Source organism: Poecilia latipinna, unplaced genomic scaffold (assembly GCF_001443285.1).
Source record: "Poecilia latipinna isolate Pla-1442-1.1 unplaced genomic scaffold, P_latipinna-1.0 Scaffold1248, whole genome shotgun sequence".
Taxonomy (NCBI): domain Eukaryota; kingdom Metazoa; phylum Chordata; class Actinopteri; order Cyprinodontiformes; family Poeciliidae; genus Poecilia; species Poecilia latipinna.
The window spans coordinates 51,289-74,978 of record NW_015113864.1 but is presented as its reverse complement, the minus strand read 5'-3'; the positions used below and the strand labels follow the sequence as shown (position 1 = coordinate 74,978).

The window sequence follows — 23,690 nt, the reverse complement described above, 5'->3', positions numbered from 1 at the left end:
TTTACTTGAGTACATTTTTGCCTGTGTATTTGTACTTTTACTTAAGTACATTTATTGAGTACTTTCTCCACCACTGCTCACAGGACACTTCTTTTTATTTGTTTTATTCTCAGGGTCCTCATGGCTTTGAGATGACTTTATGGTCTCTGGTGGCTTTTCATGTTCAGTTCTGTTTGTTAAGTAACAATATTTAAATTCAGGTTTGTTTTTTTTTCACTTTGGTTTAATTGCATAAGTGTCGTCAGAAGTCGGCACATTAGTCTGTCCCAAGCAGACATTTTTTGCACAATTTGTGGAACCGTAGGCTACAGATGCGGTCCTGCATAGCTTCAAGAAAAATGTTGGTGCACTTTGCTCTTATTTCCTAACCCTTATCCCTTACCTTAACAAAAACTTCAATGAGAAGTCATTAAATTATTCATTGTTTATTGTGCTGTGTGCAGTTGTGAACTGTACAAAACAAAAAACAAAAAACAGAAGGTACGTCACATAGACTGCAAAGGACTTTGGACGGTAGGTACTCGGAGTGTGTTTAGGATGTGAAGCGACATACTATTATGCAAGTTTGATGCTCTTGGCTCGTCTCACAAGAACCTTCTTGAGTTTTGATGATTGAGGGTGATTTCACCCCTTTGCCATTTCCTACTTTTGCTTTTTTTAAGTAACTGTTGAAGTGTGCCAAGAAAAGTTTCAAAGTGACAATGCGTCAATTTGCCACCACCTTTGAAAGCGTATGATTTGAAGTAATATTTTAAAACCTTTTCACACACTACTGTAAGGAAATGTGACTGTCTGACTAGTAAATATGATCAACAGAAGGAGGCTACTCAATTTTTTTCCCAAAGAGTCAACAGACCCAACTGAGATCTGATCTATAAGAAGTGGAATAAGGTGTAGTATAAAATATTTAGGGAAGAAAAAAAATACAATTAAATTTAAGTTATACATGACTGTGCCGTGAGAATTAACTGATTTTAAGAAACCACTTTAAGATTAAAGGTACCAACAGGAAGTAGGTTGAGATAAAATGGCATTTTGTGGATACAAAAAGGGGATATGACTTAGTGAAGGGGCAAATTGACCAGGAATGGTCCTGACTCACCCTGCTGACCTGCCAGCACAGTGATGACTGCAAACATGAAGAGCTAACCAAAACCAGCTGGGTGAGCTTCTCATACACACGTATGTGTGTGTGTGTGTGTGTGTGTGTGTGTGTGTGTGTGTGTGTGTTTTTGAGAAAGAGGAAAAAAGAGAGCAGCATGAGTGTTAGTCGATGTCCTCAGTCTGGGCAGCGTCACAGAATCTCGTTAAACTGTGACGTTTTCACAGGCTGAGCGGTGAGGTGTTCAAGATATCACAGCTACTTTCTGTGTGAACTGTTTGCAAACGGGTATGGGCGGGGTTGCTTGCTTTATTAAATTTCGTTTCCCATTTGTCCCCAATTTGACAAGACACTTTGCCTTCAATGCAATTCTACTGCAAAAGCAAGAATTGCAAAAAAAGTTTATGAATGTCAGAATAAACTCATTGTTTTTTTTTTGTATATAGTCACTATTACATCTTTTTTATTAAGTAAAGTCTTGTTTTAGTGTGATTAGAAATGCAGTATCTGCCCTGCCTTTTACCAGAAATAACAAGCGTTTGACTGCATTAACTTGATTTTAAACCGGGCTGCGTGTGTGTGTGTGTGTTGAATGTATGCGTATGTGTGTGTGTGTGGGTGCAGGGGAAAAAAGTGCATCGGTCTCCATTTTTCAATCCCAGGCCGGTCAGCAGCTCTTTCATGAACAACTCTATAATTAGGGAAACACCAAGCAACTAATTACTTAATTGGAGCAAGGTCCTTAAAATGAAAATGATGTAATCAGAATCCTGGAAATGGATTCGATTTTAACAGACTAACACATGAATGTCAGCACACACACACATCAGTCTAGTACACACACACACATCAGTCTAGTACACACACACACACACACACGCACACACACCTCGTGACCTACAGTCATCTTGACAAGTACCCATCAAGCAGCCAACTCTTTCCCCTTAGTTGAGTTGTAATTGATTCTTCCTTTAACTCTGCTGGCTCCTGGCAGCCTCTGTATATGTGTGTGTGTGTCCTTTCTGTGTGGTCTGCTACAAAATATATAAGTAAAGGTCATGGTCATGCATGCATGCGTGCGCGCAGTGTCTGAGTAGTAATTAATTAGGCAAATGTTGCCCACCCCCTCTCTGGCTGACCTCAGTTGTGGACTAACAACCTTGGCAATGAGTTGAACATAACTCTCCTTTAAAGGAAGTCATGTAAAATCATAACGAACCTACAGTGACAGTGTTATTTGAATGTAAATCCATAAATGTCTTCATGGTCTATATAATAGGACATAAATGCATGAATGAGTGAGCAATAAATGAGTGTATGAATGCAAGGTGAATGAGTAAAATGTCATTTTCGGATAGCCTTGAATTCTAGCAGATGTGCAAGTGTGCTCCATGTCTCTGTGTTAGCATAAACCTCAGGTGGAGCTAATTCTAAATACGTGGTCAAAGAAGACCCAAAAAGTGTACAAATGCATCATTTGTATTTTGAAGCAGAAGAGAATCACATACTTTTTTTTAAGTAGGCAATGGCAAGTATGAGCTTTTTATGGTATGATAACATTCAAAAATGCTAGAGTACTGATGTATAAGCAGTTTTTAAATTCAGAAAGCGTAACGTACGTGACGTACTAATAGACTTGAGGTACACATGTTAAATAGTACTATATGTTTAGAGGTTCCAGTCCATATGGAGAATCACTGGAAGATTTACAAGTTGTTTAAATAGTTAGGCTACCTGCTCCGGATATCTCCGCAGTCAGCTGCTTAGCAGACATCTAAATTGTAACATGCCAAATGTAAAATTTTAACAGGAGTTTTAAATGAAGCTGGATAAAATAAAAAGATGTCAACGTTTCAAAAACCTTATGTGTTTGTTCTGATAACGTCAGTCGGACGATTCCTCTCTGGACTTTTATGAGAAGGTCATAGATGGTCAAGCAAGGGGCAGAAAAGGGGGCTGGGAAGCATTTAGATCTTAGTTATATGCCTTAAAAATGCATCAAGCAAAAATAAAAATTGTGGCTCCATGGTTATTTCCTGCCTTGAATAGATACTTTACTTATACATAGCACAATCCGTAGTATGGCATAATTGGTGGGTGTTTTAAATAGATACTCCACTGTCACACTTCATTATCAATATACATTGTCTGGGCAATGTTCAGAACAATATGCACCGAGGGAGTCATCAACTCTCTGCGCCTGCTGGTGTTTGAGGACAGGCACAGATAAGCCAGTTATCTGAAGTCCTGTCCGGTCTGACCCAGCTGGTTGTATTTATCTTAACCACTGAGTCGCAGCTGATTTTTCACATATCTTTGTCCTCTTAAACTGGCACTTAAAAAAGTTTTCATTCCCCTTCACAGGTTTCTAGAGCCATCTTGTGAATGATAATTTTTCAACCTCAACAAAAATCTGTCTAATATTAACTAGAGAAGCCTCTTTTTATGCTGCAACACCTGCTTGTACCTGATATACTGTGTTAATGTTTATCTTACGAACATCACAATTATTACAAACATTAACGTCTTCCTATTACAAAACAAATTATTTATATTTACGCTTGAATATGGCAACATGCTACAGTTACTCGTAAGTTTCAGGGAATTCCCGTAATTGCTGTAAACACAATGAAAAGTTTCAAATTTCAATGAAACCTTTTAGGAAGTTTAGTTGAAATTAGATGAAAATAATAATAATAATAATAATAATAATAATAATAAATGTCACCCTGCTTATAGCAGTATTATTTTTACAAACTGCAACTTCACTGCTTTATTTGTTCATAAAATACTCACCTTAAAACATACCTGAGGGTCCCCACAGGGGGACTAAAACACAGCCACACAAAATTCTAAAAGACTTCTAATGTCTCATGACAAACCCAGCAGGGGCCAACACATGGCCAGGGGCCTCCCCAATATGTCAGCACTCTGACCCGCAGCAGTCTGTGGGTGTGTCTAATCACAGCACTCTGTCCACCCTGTCGGGCAAAAGACTGTTGCTGATTAAGTCCAGATATGTGTCAACCCCTGTGTGTGTTCGTGCATGTTCGTGCGTGTGCGTGTGTGTGTGTGTGTGTGTGTGTGTGTGTGTGTGTGTGTGTGGGTGCGAGCGCGTGGGGGTGGAGCCTTTTTATGTTGACAATGGTCTGGAATCTAAATCTAAACAACCTTGAAAAAAACAACAAAGAAAAACGCCACGGTATTGATGTATTAAGATGTATTGCTGATTAAAAATCAATAACATATTACTGTTAGTATTCAAAACCAAAAAATAAAAATTTGTCCTACTGCTACACACACACACACACACACACACACACACACACACACACACACACAAATACTTTGATATTTTAATTTAAAAACCAACTAAATTTAATCTTTTTCATGTAAGCATTCTTAAAAATACTATGGGTTTAGCTATTCTGATCTGCCTGGAGTAACACTGGATGAATAACCAGCTGGTTACTTGGTAAGGCTACCTGCTCCAGTTGACTCGGCAGTCAGCTACTGGACAGAATGGCAGACTAAGAGAATGAGTTCAATTTAGTATTAAATATAAATCTATAAGGTAAAAAACAAATACAAAGTAAAAAAAAATGTTTTTTTAAAATCTTAGTCTAATAGAAGATCTTATTAGGTATCTGATATCTTCTACAAAGTACCATAAAATGCTTTAAGCTGGTGACTCTTTGGACATTGGTTTACTGGCAACGGGTTAATTGATAAGGGTAACCCAAGAAATGATTACGAGTGACGGAGGCTAAAAGGTTTCTGTCAATCATCTGCCTGGTTGACCTGGATGAAGTCAGTGTAAAAAGGATACATGGTCAATTTCTGAGTAATGTCGCCCATGGCACAGATAGCTCCCCACTGTTATTGAGTTAAACATGTCATTCCATAGTCATCCCTACAGAAATTATCAAGCCATGGCTTCCTTCCCTGTGGATGTGACAGCCACCATGGGCGGTGGCATCGGCATCCCATTAGCCCAGGACAGGGGGGATGGGAGATCAAATGGGGTTAGGAGAATTCGGCATTCACTGCGACTCGTTCACGAGACCAGCAGCGCTCAGGACAGGAGGTCAACTAATCACCTTGCTGTGCCATTTCCGAAGGGATGAAGGGGGGAGGATGTGAGGAGTAAGCGGGAAAAGAAAATCAGCCTTAAATTTGCCGTGATGAAGAATCAATAAAGCAGTAATTGCTTTACTTATTACCATGCAATGAAACAAATTGGGGGGAGAAGGGAGGCAAGCAGAGGGCTGGCATGCAGCATGAACGCTGTTTTTTTTTTTTTTTTCCCCCTGGCTGCTACGTTTGGAGATGAGCACAGAACGGAAAAGGAAAGCAGAGGAAAGGCATTTGGGCTTCAGTGGGCCAAGGCAAGGAAAAAAGGTCTCCTCGTGATAATTAAATCTTCTCACACTGATTTTCTGCCAAATTTATTTCCCCAGGGACCATAACTCTGATTCAGTGCTTACAAGCCATGCATAACTAATCATTTCAAGGGTGGGGGGGGGACCACAAACCTGAATGAATAGGAAAAAAAAGAAGGATGGCTACACTCAATCCCAGGCTTTATTTATCCCTAAATCAGTCCTGATTTAGGCACGCCAAAAATCAGATATAACCCTGACTGTTCTCCAGTAATATTGTGTTTGAAAAAGATCTTTAAAGTGATGGTGTAATTGACCGTCAGTGTGCTCAATTCGCAGTGCCGTACTGGCAGAGAACATCCTTTAATTCCTGGAACAAATAGAAGCCATGAAGCCAATGAAGTGTCGGTTCAATACTCCTCTGACTGTTCCTGGCATGATTGTGTTGAACATAATAACACAACAAATAAGACCATTTATCTGAAGTAACGACAGGAGATGAGGCCAACTCCACTAATCAATACCCAGTCGATACAAACCAGATTTTCTTACATCAAAATCACTGAGACGGATCTTTCTTCAGCTCGGAGTGCACAACAGCAATACAGTGCCTCCCTCGAGTCCAGCGGTAGATCATATAGCCAATAGAAAGACAACAGTTTAAAACTGGTATATCCTTTATTCTGAAAGAGTATAAAATAAACTACACACACTGGCCACTTTATTAGCCACACCTTGCTAGTGTCGGGTTGGACCCCCCTTTGCCTTCTGTATTGTTTTACTTCCTGACAGCAGAGACAATTCATGAAGGTGTCGGAAACATTCCTCGGAGATTTGGGTCCATATTGATATGACAGCAACACATTTTCTGAGACTTGCTGCACATCCGTGATTTGAATCTCCTGTTCCTCCACACTCCAAATGTTTTTCACTGGATTGAGATCTGGTGACCAGAGCCCTCAAGAAACCAGTTTGAGACCTGATCTTAGTGACGTGGTGCATTATCCTGCTGGTAGTAGTCGCCAGAAGTAAGTTACAGTGTGATCAAAAAGCTATGAGCATGATGAGAGATGGCTGCTTGTGTGTGACACTAAACTCAACAAATTTACCTACTGATAGCTATGCTAGGTGCAGCCGGCTTAGAGTAAGATTGTGACCCAGCATTTACCAAGGGGCATCGTCAGTGTGATGCCAGGAATGTGTAATTAACAGGGACGTTTGGTCATTTTTTAAATTTATTTTGAGAATATTTGAGTCAGTTTGAGTGGGATTGATGTTCTTCTACAACAGTTTTTCCTGTGCTCTGGCCAATATTTGTAGTTGAGGCGTTGCATAACTCCACTAAGTCAGAAATGAAACAAATTAGTGTACATTGAGACCATCCACGAGTCGTTTTGAATTATTTAGTTGCTCCTTATCATGTCATGCTGTGGAACAAAGGATATAACAACCCCAAACGAGCAAATGGATGCACTTGATTTTTTTTTTAAAGGGTTTGATGTCAATGGATATCCCCTATATTATTAATATAGGGCCCCAGAGGGTGCCAAGAATATTTTCCAATGAGTGGCTAGTGGAAGAAAACATTCACTTCCACCAGTGGAAGTAAGTTAACTTTGAATTAGTGTTTGCAATCTTTGGGATGCTCTGTCTTATTTAATTTCCTACTAGTTTAGACCATCAGTGTTGTAATAAAACGTGTGATCACACTTGCCAGGATAACAAAAAGAGCTATAGCAGTTCTCTATGTTTTGAGGACCATTTATGTTTGTTAGCTCATGAGACAACTTCCTTCCAGATCTTTACAATAAGAGCCTTAAGCAGGATCCTCCTCTATGCTCATAAAATCATAATGATGAGAACGCAGACTGCATTCCTTATTCTGGCTGCTGATGGTAAATAATCCCTGACAGTTATAATGTTATACAGACGACATTAAGTCTGCATTGCTGATTAGAGAAATTAGATGCTGAGAAATAATACTAATCGCACTAGTAACAGTAATGTTGAGAAAACACAGTCTGGGACTAGTTCAAGTCTTAAGTCCTTATCAAATGTCAGCTGTACTTGTGATGAATGGGGGAAATGGTTGATTTCAGAAGTGATCTTTAGCCTTCTCTACTTCCTCTGCTGTAATTTTTACGTCTTTGTACGTAACAAACTGTCCAGCAAGTGCACAACAGCAGCATGGCGAAATTCAAACAATCTCCTTCTTGAATCCCCGTGTTTTAGTTAATGTGAAGAGATCACGGACACCGGATTGCTCATGTTTACCAGCACTTGAATTTCACTGCTTGTCCTTCAAGCCACGCGGCTCGGCGAGGTAGCGTGGCACGCCACACCGTGGCCCCGGTAATTAAAACATTTAAAGCAGAGCCAGCCCCCCCCTGTGCTCCTCGGGTCTGATATGGGGGTCACGCGCCTGTAGATTCTAATTTGCGCTCCATTTGTATTCATGACAGGCACGTGCTAAATATTTAACAGCAGCCTGGCAGGAGTTTTGTATTGTTAGGCTTTCCAGGTCAAATAATTTGATTTCAAGGCAGATTACATTAAGCGTCAATGTCCAAGCCACCGCTCTCACTTGCCTCTCATTTCCTGTTCTTTTATTACAGCCAAGATAGGCCAGAACTGAAGGAACACGGCTGTGGATTATACAAGAGCTTGTTAGCCGTGGATTAGTTATTATTTTCAATTAGAAAAAAAGGGATTGCATCATTTACTTCATGCACACACGCCCACATTATCATTGCATGTTCGCAAAGAGGAAATTTTCAGCTGGTTGCCAAACTGCTCAGCAGAGCATTCGAACAAACGACGGCGCAGACACGCTTTCCCTAATGACGTTATGTTCCAGTAATATTTAATTGCCCTTCACTGAGGTATCCGTCAGTTCAGCAGGGGGTGTGGACTCCGATTCTGTCTTTTTAAGGTAGGAAACCAGAACCAGACATTTTCCAGTTTCAGGCGAGGCCCTGAGGTGATTGACAACAGAGCTAGTTAAACGGTGATGAGGCGTTAATGGATGCCGGGTCGAGAAGGAGGGGGGGGTAGGATAGTGAGTGGGGGGTGTTGCGGTTGAATATTTAATGGTCATACAATTCCTGAACATAGACACACACGCGCACAGGCACACACAGGTACACATCCAACCCATGACCTGTCCTACGCACCACGTAATTAGGGAAACAGTCCTTTCGTTTAACAGCCAAAAGAGCAAACGGTAGGTATACTATATTCCCCTAATGATATGGGTTAAAGAGCTATTATACGTCTCATTAAAATATATGATCTCCCAATCTGGTGGCAGTTTGAGGTAATGGGGACAGAGCAGGTTTGAGGCTAAGATACCATCTGTAGGCTATAGGCTAGTGTCCAATCCATATCTACATGATTCTGTATTTTACAGAAGGGCAGCACGGATGAAAAGACGTTTCTCTCAGAGCCTCACAAATGACACACCAGGCTGAGGTTTCACAAATCGACACTGAGTGTGTGTGTGTGTGTGTGTGTGTGTGTGTGTGTGTGTGTGTGTGTGTGTGTGCGTTTGGAGGCTTTTTAAGGAGCAGATTCAAATGAAGCTGTGTTACACTTTACCCTGAAATCTAAAAAGAGAAGTTGTTCAATTAGGGCAGTATGACACCCGGAAAGCACATTGTGTCATTATAAGTTTATTCTGCAACGATGAAATAAGTCAACATTTACCTACATTTTCCTTCTTCTTCTACCTACATTTTCCTTCTTCTTCTCGATTTTTCCCCTACCTTCACAATGTTTACACCACTAACTATAGGCCTTAGCAAATCTGTGTCTAAATTTCACATCAGATGTAAGCATAAGACGCAGTGAAACTTGATCCAAAAGATCAAAATCATTTTGTCTCTCAATATCGAGCAGATCTCAATAAAACTAATTTCAAAATAATTGTTAACATAAAGCATTACAGAAGATGAAAACGGTTGTGTTAAATTAACACGATAGGTTATTGCTGAGGTTTGTGTTGCCATTCCTTGTTCAATAAGCTTTGAACAAAGCTAAAATATGTAAGCTTGGATGGAGAGGCTCAGAAGTTAGAAAATAAAATCATGGCAACAAAACTGAAGGGTCTTTCGAAATACATACAACATTCATTATTGTCCAGCCATGTTGAATAATTTACTTTCAAAAAGGATGATCCAAGTAGATCCCTGGTTCTCGATTAAGTGCAATAGCACTTCAAGAAACACTGTTTGTGTATGTATATCTTAAGCAATGTTATTGCTTGAGTATAAGAATCAAGATCAAAATAACAACAGATCCTATAAATAATAAAACTGCAACAATCAAGAAAGGTTTCCACAAACATTTCCATTTCAAAAATCCCACACTTCTCCAAATTCACTTATCTAGATTTGTCACCATGTTTTTGCAGAAGACTTCAGATTTAGCAACATAGTAAAATGCCATTTCATTTTGTTTGGGCATTTGGGCATCCAAGCCCTAACCAGTTTGAAAAGTTTGGGTGCAGTTTAAAATCCAGAATTATAAGTATTTAAATGACAAAAAAAGTTTGTGGAAACTTCTCTTTTTTTATTTTAGAATAGGTGTTTAACTATTAGTAACTCAAAGACTAAAATATTCAATGAGTTGTGTGAAAACTCAAGTTGTGGTGTGACAAATTAAAAATAGAAGTCATTATCTAAACACACATCAATGTTAAAATGTTTTTTTTTTTCTCCCAGAAAAACAGATTTCTGTTTCAGATAAATGAACGGGGCGTAAACATTTTCTTGCTCTCAATAGTGTTGTATACCTATCCATACTTGGAAAACAACTAAATCAAATTCTATACTTTTACAGAGGTTTCAACTAATTAATGGAAATAAATTATTTTATGTTGGCATATTAGTATAATAAATAAATAAGCAAGTTGCAAATAAAATAAGGGCTAATTAACAACTAAATAAGTAAACTTAGAAAACAAACAAAACAAAAAAACAGGGCAGAGCAGCAGGTACTCCTCAGATAAAACAGGATAAATTGTTATTTTTAGAAAACTAATCACACAATAATGGTTTTTATTGTGACAACTGAGCTTTTATAAAGTTCCCCGTTAAAGTAGAGTCCAAACAAACCAGCTGTGTAACTTTGGCAGTGATTTCCATCTTATTATAGCTGGGTCACCAAGTTAGCTTGAAGACCCCTGGGCAAACAAGCTGCATTTCCAAGCTTTAATAGCCTAAACGAGGCATGAAACTAACAAAGGAAGCCTCCACCTCGCTCATTCTGACCCCCTTTCATTTCCTACGCTTCCTATTTCAACCACTAGCATCATCTGGCTGCCCTTAACCAGAGAGCCAAACATTCCTTTAAAGCAGCAACTACTTTGTTAACTGATGACCACGAGGCCAGTTATTGATCCTCTTCTTCCTCCCTCCCAGTAAACCTGGCTGATAAACCCCCTCCACCCCACCACCCCCCTCTCTTCTCTCAGGGCTCAGCAGTACGCGGTTTGCTACAATAATAGCTTGCATATTATAGCATCCACATGAATCAGATCTCAGTGGTTTCGATTAAGGCTAAACTAACTCAAATGCACCGACGGTCTAGGATGCAGATCTATTTATGAACAAGGAGTGTAGGTGGTAGCGTTCACTTCTCCCCTCCCGTTCTCTTTAAAAGGATTTCTCATTTCAGTTGACTTAGCAGTTCAAGTGCAAACTTTGCAGTCGTGCTGACCTCTGAGAGGCCCTGCAGGGAGCGAGGAGACCCCTGGTGATCTGCTGTTTAGCATCAGCAGTGGTCCAACTCTTCAGTTTTAGTGTGCTTGGAGGAAGGGCAGAAGAGGATGAAGCTGCATGGTTCTGATGGTGCATTGAGGTACTTGTGATGGAAGCACTTGCTTCTTTTGCAAAGAAAGAGGGCCATTAGGGTCACTTTAAATTGCTTTTCTAAACTTCCTTCGCGTGAAGAAAAAAAAAATCTTATGAGGCACACAGCCGATTGTTTTTTTTTGTAAGAACTTTGCTTAATAAATGGCTACACAGAAAAAGAAAGAGTCACAACTTATTCTATGTCTCCCTGTGAAGTGAAGAAAAGTGAAAAGGTTGGATGTAGCTTGAAAAAGGCACAAATCACTGACAGGGAGAAATGAAACTAGTAGATAATTTGCTGGACAAAAAAAAAGGGAGAAAGTATTAAAACTATTCACGAAGAAAGAGGAGATGGAGCTCTGAGACAAAGAAAAACAAATTACATTAACGTGAATCATAACGAGACTGGACAGAAACAAAACAGGGCAAAAAAGGGAAGAAGGGAATAAGTTATTCCTTAAATAAGTGAAAGAAAAAGAAAGTGCAGGGCTAATTAGTTCCTTATAGCTGCGCTTTCATTTGGCTGAAAGGTCAGCTAACTTTAAAGGTCACGCTGCCACCGATTGTGCAAGGAAACACACACACACACACGCACACGCGCGCACACACACACACACACACACACACACACACACAAAAAGCCACAAAGAGAGACAAAGTTAAATCCAGCAACATCAACACAATCACAAACTAGGACAAATTACAGTACAACACATATCTGTGCGGGCGTGCACATAGGCACTTGTGGCACATTTGATATTCTCATTTATATCATGTCCTGGTCAGTAAAGGGACCTGGGTCATTATTCTATCTGAGGACTTTTATTACTGTTAGTATATCCACTGCAAATTACTCTTGACTTTATTTAAATGTGCATCAAGATAATCTTGAGGCAGTGTGTGTGTGTGTGTGTGTGTGTGTGTGTCTGTGTGTGTATAACCGATGCTGCTGGTCGTGAAGGAGCTCGACTGAATTTATCACCTGCAATGCTAAGCACGTTTCTTCCTTTCTGCCTGCATTTCCATGCAGATCACAGCTGTCCTAATAAAAACTACAGACTGTAATCAGCATCCCTGAATTTGAGGTTCGCAAAGTAGAGGTGAAATGTAAAAGCAGTATCAGACATCGGTTGTTTTGTGGCGACTGAATGAGACATTTAAATCCACTTTTCATTGATTTCCATGTTGGCAATTTAACATTATGTTTAGCTCTCATACAGCAGATGCTAATTCGATCTGCAGTTTATACTTATGGCTTTTTAAAAGGCATCACACTTTAAACAAACCTGACTTGCACCAATACACCTTTTCAAGCTTAGAGCAAAAATAAAAGTATTGTTGGAAATTGCTTTACAAGTTTATTATTCCGTGGGACTACACATAATATAGTCCAGGTTCACTGCTAAATTGACCTGCTAAAACTAGCCTATTATGCTAACAATGATGTTAGAGCTAATGCTAAATTTCCTTGAGAAAACACAACAGATCCAAAATATTGCAAAATACTGCAGCTGTCTACTTTGTCCCTGTTTTGAAATAGTTACAACTGTTGAACTAATAGTACTTTAAAATAAGTTAATTGTTTAATATTGTTATTTTTGAGCTAAGTTATATGTAGCAACTAAAAGGAAACCAGTGATTTGCTATTGACAGATTAACAAGTAGAATGAAACAACCAAGGATCAGTTAAAAAAACAAAAACAAAAAGGGAATAAAAGATAGTGCTAGGTTGATTGGAGATCTATTTCCACTAATCTTTATAGAGAGCGGTGAGCAGACACTGTGTAGGAGTGGTTAGCACTGCTAATATGCAGCAACAGTTTCTATGATTTCTTCAGGGTTTTTTTTCCTTCAGTCAAAAACATGCGTGTTAAGGTAATTGGGGCCTGCCATAGGAAAGCACTGAAATGCCTTGCCAAGCCAGGCATTTCAACCATGTAACCATGGCGATGTAATTAGCAAAAACAGCCAAATTCAAATCAAAACAAATTATTACTGACGCTGTTTTGTGTCTGAAAACAGAGATAGAATTTTGTCTGTAAGATAAGTATTATTTCAAAAGAGACGAAGAAATCTTATGTTTTTGAACAATAACAATATTTGTTGTTAATCTGTTGCTAAGAGACGAGCGCGTTTTCTGGTAACCAAGTGCCACGAAGAAAACATCTGATTTTTACTTTTGCAAAATTTACCAACTTTAAATTTCTTGTGACTAAGCAGATAAGCAGTATTTCAAAAGAGCTTATGTTTTATAAACAATAATTAATGTGTTGTTAAGAGATGAGAGTTTTTTTTCCTGGTAACGAATGTACCACAAAGTATAAATCAGATTTTTACTTTTGTGGTAAATGTGTGTTTTATAATATATTTACCACTGACAAAAAATAAATCATTTTCACTGTTCTAAAAAATTCACCAACTGCACGATTCTTGTTAAGTAGTATAAGGTAAGTAGTATTTCAAAAGAGGAGAGGAAATCTTGTTTTTTGAACAATAACAATAATTGTTGCTAATCTGTTGCTAAGAGACAAGTGTGTTTACTGGTAACCAAGTGTCATGAAGTAAACAACAGATTTTTACTTTTGCAAAATTTACCAACTTTAAATTTCTTGTGTCAATGTTAGATGCTGAAGTTAGTTTATAAGTCAACGTTTCCAAGTTCTACACATCAGCACGAACACTTACCTTCTTCAAGCTTCTTTCGAGCCTCCTCTTCTCTTTTGGCTACTTTGGCCTTCAGAACTTCATCTGTCTTAGCTGAAATGACAAATAGCAGGAAACAAAGTTAAAAGCAAAGTCAATATTCTAAAAGTTGACTTGATTATTCAGATACAAATGAGATTTTCCTTGATTTCTCATCACGATGCTATTTTCTTTGTTTTCTGAAGTAGTCTAAGCTAATATTATGAACCTTGGCAGTGAAGGTGAGCCTTTAAGTTTGACATCTTGCTCCAATGTATGAAGTTGGCAGGGAACATAATCATTGACGAAGCTTGCTCTACTTTTAGTGTTGCAATATTTTGTGTACTCGGTAGAAAAAAGAAATTGAGAAAGAGTGACAGCTAAAATACAAATGATTTGTAAGTACTATGAAAATACTGGCAACCTGATCGAAAATACGAAAGTATTTCAGTTTTTTAAATGAACGCATCTTCTCTACTTCAAAATATAACATATGTAGATGGAGTCACTTCAAAATTTGATAGATATAAAAACTACAACTTATCACTCAGTCCGGTGATTCAAACCTTTTTTCTGTGGGCCAGTTTCCACTAACAAACCATATGCCTCATATTTGCACAATCATGCACGTGTTCACAGAAACACCAAAAACAAACTAAAAACCCATTTAAAATGTCTTTTCAGTAAAAAGAAAAAAAAAGAAAAGAAAAAGTGAGGAATCTGCATTTCTTTCAAACTATATCAGCCACCCTGATCTCATATCTGTTCAGGGTTCAGATGTCAGGACGTAGCAGCTGGCACAGGCTTGTTTTTTTTTTACTGTAGAAACAAGCTGAACTGCCTGATGTGCATGCAGTGCTGAATGAGAGACTATTCTTAAGCGAGCCAGTCAGTCTAAGCTCATTAACTTATCTTTTGACAAAACAATATGTTTTTCAGCCTTATCATTGAGCCCTGTGTGTAATAACACAACCAGGTGCATAAAAGCAGGGTTTGGATCACTAGTGCTAATAATTTGTATAGGTGTAAAACATTTTAAATGTCTCCTTGCTGGTGTCCACCGTGACTCCTCTAATGCTCCTCCTTCGTAGGTCCAGTCAAACTTACCATCGTTGATACTATCAGTTTTCCATAAAATATTGCTAAAATCTTGTTTTGTCTCGATCTTGTGACCCCAATACGATGGCGCTTACTGATACGCTATAATGAGAGCACAGCAGTGCTAAAATTCACAGTAAATTTGCCTCTTTCTTAAATCAATTCTTTACAGATAACTCAAGAAAGGAAACAATATTTAGCTTTTATATTTGCAAAACTTATGTTTTCCTGAAGAAGAAAAAAAATCCCCCTTGTAAGGCATGAGGATTTATCATTGCATAAACATAATCTCGCTGCGAGATGGTACCCTTCCCGGCTTTTCATTTATACCTGCGCAAAGTCAGCGTTTCCTCCTAAGAGGTGTTTATCGTTTTGGTATAATGAAAAGCTTAAAAGAAAGTGAGGCAGCGGGAACAAACACTCGTCAGGGCATCTTAAGCGTGGTCTCATCACGAACCGCGTCGTCCCTGCTACCCCCCACCCCCCACCACCACCACCACACACACTTTTCCCCCCCGAATAATCAAGATGTTAAGCCGCATTAAAAAATATAATGCCGTGTATGGCAGGACTATCAATACTGCCTCTAAATTAATTACATTTCCGTTGCGGCGCATCATTTATTTTGCAGTGTTAGGGCCTCGGTGGAGCCATTCGCCTTTATTGCTATCTCACTTGGTTGATGAGTGAGCTATGTAAAATTGAGTCTCCAATATCATTACACTTAATGAGTTTAAACTTTGAAAAGAAGAGGGAAAAACAGGGGAGAGGAACCGAGGCGAACGAGATGACGAGAGCGAAGGGAGAGGAAGAGAATGAGACCGCAGCACTGTTTTGGTTAATACAATAGGAGTGTGGGTGTAAGTGTTTGTGAGCGCTTGCAGCCTTGTTTGTTTTCGGGCACAGCTGTGGGTGTCCAAATGGGGTTTATTGCACCACTCATCATGCCTGCGCACACGCATGTTCTGATCGTTAAAAGAGTTTGTGCTACAAGTACAAATGGCCGTACACGAAAACGTCCAGACGCAGGAGGCCGACGGGCTGAACGGCCCGCTTTTGTTCGGTAATTGGTGGAGACAAAGAAGCCGTCACAGGGCTGACACGGCTGGTTAAGTCTGGAGGTTCCGCATCTTTGCCAACAATGACTCTACACGGATGACTGAACGCTCCTCCGCCTCCTCTGAGCAGAGAGGGGCGAATGTGTTTGGGAGCAAAGCGCTGAGAATTATTGGGCGCTCATGTTAAGGTGCAGGAGCCTTTCCAGGTAACAGTGAAGATTTTTGCTCCCGTCTTTCTACCCACAATGCTTTCGTTGCTTGAACCAGGGTCAAATGATTTTATTCTTAATAACTGCACAGTATTTTCTGTCATTGTCTTGTGCGGTATATTTTTATTATTATTACTATTAGCGTTGTTATTGTTAATCTTGTTTGTTATATATTATTTTCAACACTTTAAGATTTTTTTTTTTTGTGTGTGATGCTGCTGTTACACCTGAATTTTCCCTTAGCAGGTAAACAAAAACTGCTTCTACTTCTATTCTATATCAGATTTGAGGACATAAGTCAACTACTGAAAAACAGACAAATACAGCTCTGTAGAAATGATCACTGAGGTTGGAAACATTTTCATTTCAGTCATCTGCTTTTCCACTATTTATGTTTTCTGGTCATTTGAAATGATCTCACAGGAATAGTTGGCATTTTGTTTGCAGACACAACATTTAAACATTCATTAACTCTTGCCGAATTTCAGTGCTTTAAAGTGATTACATTCAAATGCCTTAATAAGATAATGTTTGAATACATTTAATAAGAAGTGATAAGGAGTTGTTTTCTCGTCAAAACCACGTTTGAGAAATCAAAACTGGTAAAGTTAACATGGTTTACAGTGTTTATGTTCCAAAATACAAATCAAATCAATCACATCTTGACGAGATATCCATTTTTAAGTTTGAAAAATGGTCCAAAGGTAAACGGCATGAACAGTTTTTGCATACGCAGCATGCTGGACGAGCCCCCTATTTTAATCACCCCCTAACCAATCAAAATGCAGGAAAACATCCAAATTCTGAAGTGGAACAAAATGGGTATCAGTCCCACACAATATATGCAAAGTACTCTAATAATCTATTTTTAGAAGCAACCAGGGACATTTTAATCTGATGCTTGTGCACCCCCTCTCTAAAGCCGCCCAGGGCAACTGCCCATATTGAAAGCAGCCACTGGTGAGCAAACTTGTTTGGTTAAATTGATTTAAAGATCATTACTAAGATCTAGAGTAACTCAGTATAAGCTTGAATAGTTTGTATAGCTTATACTGAGTCACTGAACCAGCAACAACCTCGCAAGAGGAGGAGAGACCCTCTGAGCGTGAGTTGAGGTGAAAAGTTTGGTTTTGGACGCCATTTTGGTCACAGCTAACTGCTGGGGAAAAATAAAAGGTTTTGCAGGGAATAACAGTTCTGGGTTGAACATTCAAAACTTGCCCCCACCTCCCCCCCAAAAAAGTCCAAATCAAAAAAAAAAAAAAAAAACTAGGCTTGAAGAAATGCGGCAAAACCATCGCAGTTTGTAAAAAATCCTGCATATCTTTGCAACCGCTTCTTGTTTGTATGCACAGACACGTCTATGTGTGTGTGCGAATGAACTTCTCGTTGTTTGGTTCACGCCTTGCTCGGGGCTACCAGGAGGCAGGTAAGAGACAGAGCGGAGTGTGTGTGTGTGGGGGGGGAGTTGGGTTTGAGGAGACAGACAGATAGATACGGGCCATGCAGGATGAAGGAAGAGCTAAGACAGCGAGGGAAACAGGCAAACAAGCAAAAAATAACAGAGAAGGAGGAGGAAAAAAAAAACATTGCCTGCATGCACACAAATTTGTACACAAACAACAGGAACGATTTGTCGCCTTTTTTTCTCCGCATGTTTATCCTCCACCTTCTATCCCTTCATCCCTCCTCCAACAGGTTCTCTTATCCTGTTCTTGCTTCCCTGCTTCTGTTTTTTTTTTTTTGCTTTTCTCTTCCCTTCCCTTCCCTTCTCTTGCTCATCTCTCCGGTACACCATGCCTGGGGGCAATAGCAGCAAATCAAACTGTTTATCCATCTCTCATCAGTGCACTGCCTCACAGGGGCTCCTGCCCCCTCAAAACAATGAAAGTACGGCTGAGCGCCGAGCCCGGGATGTGATTTAATTACATCAATAAGGAGCTCTGCTTTAAAAACATGAAGGCAACATACTTTGCTGCACCATCATGAAAAGCCTGTTAACGCTACAGCTGTAACAGCACCAAAAAAAAAAAAAAAAAAGAAAAAGCATATGAAAATAATCAACAACTGCAACCCGTCTGAGTCTGCGAGCAGAGGCCTGCTTATTGGCAGTATATTTTCTCGGCAACTGAGTGGCTTCAGTTCATTGTAGGGTAATTCTGTGATGGACTTTTATTAAAGCAGGTAATAAACGGCCGGGTGTTAGCGAGAGAGGAGAAGCCTTTCACTTCATTTAGACTTCGTTCAGTCTTGGCTGCAGGGGTGGAGAGCAGAAAAAGACGAGGGGACGGCGTCAGCGGGGAGGAGGCGGAGAGCGTCAGTGAAATCACATTGTGATTATGAGTGTAATTGCAGCTCAGGGGCCCAGGGGCCATGTAGCTCTGGTGGCGCTAGAAGATGTTTTATGCGCAGCAACATAGAAGAAGGAAAGTGAGAATGAGAAGAAAAGAGGGAGAGTGGGAGGCAAAGGCAGACTGCCAGGATGGACTTTTTTTTTTCCTCTCCCCCTCCTCTCTTGCTTCCTTCTTCGCCTCTTCCACCAACGTTTTCCTCCTCTCTCTCTTCTTCGTTCCTATTCTCTGTTTCCGTCCTCCTCCCTTGGCAGGATTAGCCGGGTCTCGTTAGAGGGGAAATGTAATAATGCTCCCACCAGGTGGAATCGGGCCCGCTCCATTATCAGTCGGGAGATGGATGGGCCGTGTAGGGCCGGCGGGGGCCAAGCGCGCACGCAATTTAGATTCAATAAACTGGCAAAGCAAGACCCCCAATCTGATTTATCTCTTACACGCCGCCAATGCTTGCTGCTACGATGCTGATTCCCTATTACCGCTCAGAGAAGGACTATTCATTGGATGTAAGGCACGGCAGTCGGAGGAGCTTGTCGGGCCCCCGGGATGGCAGCAAAACAGATCCAGCAGAGGGGTTAATGTGTTTACAAACAGATAAGCAATTAAATCTAAGGCTTAGGTGAGTTATAGAGTTATTAAGGAGGGATATGTGTGCGAGTTTGTGTGTGTGCGAGGAGGGTTTGTTATTTAAAGTAAAGGTGGACCAGATCAAGCCTTGGGTTGGGCACAGTAAGTGACTATAGGTGGAGAGTGAGGCTCTAATATCGTCAGGCTCCAAGGTCAAAGGACAGTTTCCCTTTGTTGCTCAATAAGCCACCAAAAGCACTTAGAAAACGGTGGAACAGCTCGACGTCCATCTCTAAACATGAGGTTAAACCGAGATGTTTATGAACAAAATCTCATTTTCAACAAACTTGAATAATACTGACAGTATTATTTGTCAAAGTAAGTCAAGTAAAAAATAAATAAATAAAAGTGTAGCTTGCAGATTCACGGGAAAGACTGCTGGACGTGAGAGTTGATCGAGACCGTCACCGACTCCCTCCACATGAAGCCGTTAAACCACAAAAGGTCATCGAAGAAGCTGGCTGCCTCATATGTGGCCGTTTACCATTCAAAGGTTAAGCGATAGAAAAACGTGCGACAGAAAAAGCTCCACAAGTAAAAAGGATAACAGCAGGCTTGAGTGAGATGTGAAGTAAAGTTTGCTTCAAGAGTTTTGGGGAGTTTCAAAATAAAGTAAGCAGGATACGGGTTAGAATTGTGGTGAAACACACCAGATCCAGAGATAATGTCAGGAAAAAAACAAAAGATTGGTTAAATATCCAAGAAGGATTTTACCAGAAGCTTGCAGATGTTTACATGAAGGAGGTGAATTCTTTGCACGTTTTCAGACACCACTAAGTGGTTTAAAATCCTGTAAGGGATCGAAGGAGAATTCAATCCAGTTAAATTTATTTATGCCACTGTGTCCAATATTCATATCGCAAAGGACTGCTTGAAATGCACCAATTGTTGGACGACATATCTGAAGTGTTGTTAAAGGTCAAAGGGTGACGGAAGAACAGCTAAAAAACAGAGGAAAAAGAAAAACGCACATTTATCATCGTTCATATATCACAATATTTACCAATATTACCACCATCGCAAGATGTCCTAATTTTGCACCCCAATTAACAACACGTCATCTCGAGGCCCTTTACAAAGAAAAATGTCAATTTGATCCAATCATACAAACTTCAAGTCAATCAAATACATTACGTTTCACCCTAGTTATCAAAGAGTGAAGTCAAGTTCAGTTCATGATGCAAATTGGTTAAAACGTTTTCTACTGCCAGGAAGGAGAGGAGAGACCAAAATAAAGACAAGTTGAATAGCAGTATGGAGAAACCTGAACTTCCTGAACATCAGCACAGCAACAGGCTGAGAACGCTCCTGCTCTGCTGCATTTGCAATCGCATCTTTGACAAAAAAATGTGTTTTTTCTTTGGTCTGATACAATATTGTGATGTTTTCATTAGTTGAAAACCATAATCATCCTCAAATTCAACAAAAATAAACATGTTCAATGTATCAATTTGTGTAGTGAGCGTATTTAAGATATGACTTTTACTTTTTGAATTCAATTCATTTAATTTGATTCAGTTCATTTTTGTAGCGCCACAACACATGAAGATTCAAGGAACCTTGCAAAAGAAGTAAATTCAATCCAAACATGGAGACAGATTCCAACACTATCCCATTTGAGCTTAGCAATCAAAAAATACAGCCCAAGTTCACATTAAGATAAAAAAATAACTTTCGGGTGATATTTTAAATCATTTTGATGCAACTGTAACCATTGCGAAACTAAGCAAATGTGGAAAAGACGTAGAAATGCTGGCGGGGCTTTGTCGCGCCAGGTGTCATTCTGTCCGACCGCCAATCAAAGTGAATCCGAATGTCAGCAACAGAGGAGGCGTGATAAATCAGCCCCGCGCCCGACGACAAACAGAATATTAGAGGCAGCGCGGCGCCATTGGAAAACTGTCCCCTCCAATCAGCTGAGCACTTTACAGTAAACCGCGCCAGCCGGGCCTCCCGAACCAATACAGAACACCAGAGAGGCTTCTAAGACAATAAAGGAACAAAAAAAAAACAAAAATAAAAGACAAGAGGAGTTTGGAACTCGGGCAGACAAAAGTGTCGACGCGCTGATGAGAAGCAGTCCTGACAGGAAGAAAAGTCGAGACAAAAGAATCATAAAAAAACAATGGGTTGTTGGACAGACAGGTATGCACCCTGACTGACACAAAACAGGACTGAAATAAGAAAGGTGAAGCAGAGAGACGGACGGGTGATGAGACAGACTGAGAAAAGACTGATTCCACACAAGTGCGCAATCGTAAAACGGAGAATAGTTGGAGATGCACCAATTAATGACCTACTTTTGTATTTATTGGGGCTAATCTGTGATTGGCAGGTCAAATACTGAAAAGGTTTTTTTTTTTGTTTTGTTTTTTTTTTTTTTTTTTTTGGGGGGGGGGGGGGGTTCCATGCATGCATGAAAATTAATTAAAACTAAGAACTCGCTCCATTCCAGGTATAGCTACACATCAACCAATAGCATGTGTTTTTTGAGTTAGTTAAAACTAGATAGCAGTTTGGTCATCTGCTTTCATGAAGGATAATATAATTCCTTCGTTTTCTGCTAAAATACAAAGTCCTACCACAGAAATAGAAAACAACAACAACAATAACAACAACAAAAAGACACGCAGAACCTTTTTGGCGTATTTTTGTCCTAAGCCATAATGATCAGTGGCAGCTCAATCTTCAAAGAACCCCAGTTTATCAGTGTCAGCAGAGGAAAAAAGCCTGATCTGTGCATCTTCAGAAACATTAAAATGTAATAGTAGTTAGAAAATGTAAGTATTAAACTGATGACTCTATAGGAAAAACAATAAAACATACACCAACGTGAGCAGTGTACTAATGCCACTCATTGGGGTTTATTGTAGGCTTGGATGCCCCAGCTGAGTTATATAATAAAGAACTTCCTCAAAAGATGTCAGCTGTGTTGTTTCTAAAGCGAAAGCACACACACGATGCAACAGCAGGGGTGTCCAGTGAGTTTTAGCTCCCACACAGTTGATTCAAATGGTCCAACTTCCTCCTCAGCAGGTCAAAGTTCGACAGAGGTACTTGCAAATGAGCCATCGTTTGATTCAAGAGTGTTGAACCAGGAAAAGAACCGAGACGTGCAGGATACCGGCCCTTTGGACACCCATGGTGTTAGGTTAAAAATTGATTTAAAAAAAACAAAAACGTAGGCGCAGTACCCTGAAGATCCACTGGGTGGCACAGCACACAGCACAAGTCTGCCTTAGACCTGAGTGTTTACATGCAGGTGCATGAGGATCTGTTCACGGCTGTTTAACAAGTTTGCACAGATTTTCTAACTATGAAGCATAATTTAATCTGGAATATTATGACAAGATAATATGCATATTCTAAATCCTGGAGTCAATTTATAATTAATAAAACCATTTATTTTAGATAAATAATAATAATAAAAAACAAAAAGTTCTTAAAAGGAGGACAGAAAATCGCAGTCCTGACATCTTTCAGTCAGGAGACTGGAGTGATTCTCATCCCCGTGGTTCCTTTTACTACAATCACAAAGCTGAATTAATGACACCCATAAAATATTCACAAACTAAACAATTAGAGAGAGATATCTTACAAAATCAATCAATTATTCATTTGAAATCGTCTGAGAAGCTCTCTTCTTTTCACGGCTATATTGTGATGCTGAGCGCTACATCAATTAGGTCCTCTACAGTTTAGATGTAATGGATGCTACAGAGTCTAATTATTGTCTGAATGAAGGAGCAAGACGCCGGGGCTCATGCGATGTGCTGATCTTTGCGCGCTGCTATGGACTTGTAGGGATGCTTTGAGTTGTTCATTTTAATGTTCAGGGAAACTGTAAACTAGAACCATAAACTTTGGGTCGTTCGACGCTTTTTTTATTTTTATTTTAAGCATGCATCTAACCGCTGATATTTTTCATTTTTATTCCAGTGAACCTCCTGCATTAAACTCTAAGAAAACAGTTTTCTTAACGTTTTCCTTATTTTTATTTTATTTTTTTTACCATGCTATAAAAACTAAAAGAGAGTTCATGGTAGAAGTCAATATCTGGAAATACGGACCTTGAAATCCAAGTTAGCGATGTTCTACCTGTGTTTGGATCCTTGCTTCAATGAGGCCAGTCTAATCCGTATGTCTAATCCGTATGTGTATGAGCATCAGAACATTCCAAAGCAGAAAATGTTCTGCTTCGGAATGGGAATCTGACTCCATTGATTGTGTAAACCATTAGGTTCTCTCATTTAGTTTTCTTCTTGAAAGACATGTCGTGTTATTTAGATGGAGGACTTCTGCCGCCACCTAAACTGTTCACTGGATTTCAGA

At 39.6% G+C, this 23,690-nt stretch overlaps 1 protein-coding gene across 1 annotated transcript in view; it reads right to left on the bottom strand.

The window, feature by feature from the left end:
* Positions 1-23,690, bottom strand: part of rsrc1 (arginine/serine-rich coiled-coil 1) — a 94,979-nt gene that overhangs the window by 21,411 nt on the left and 49,878 nt on the right. Inside the window, exon 3 of the mRNA XM_015054393.1 lies at positions 14,022-14,093. Coding sequence (XP_014909879.1) covers positions 14,022-14,093 — 72 coding nt within the window. The remainder of the gene's footprint in view (positions 1-14,021; positions 14,094-23,690) is intronic.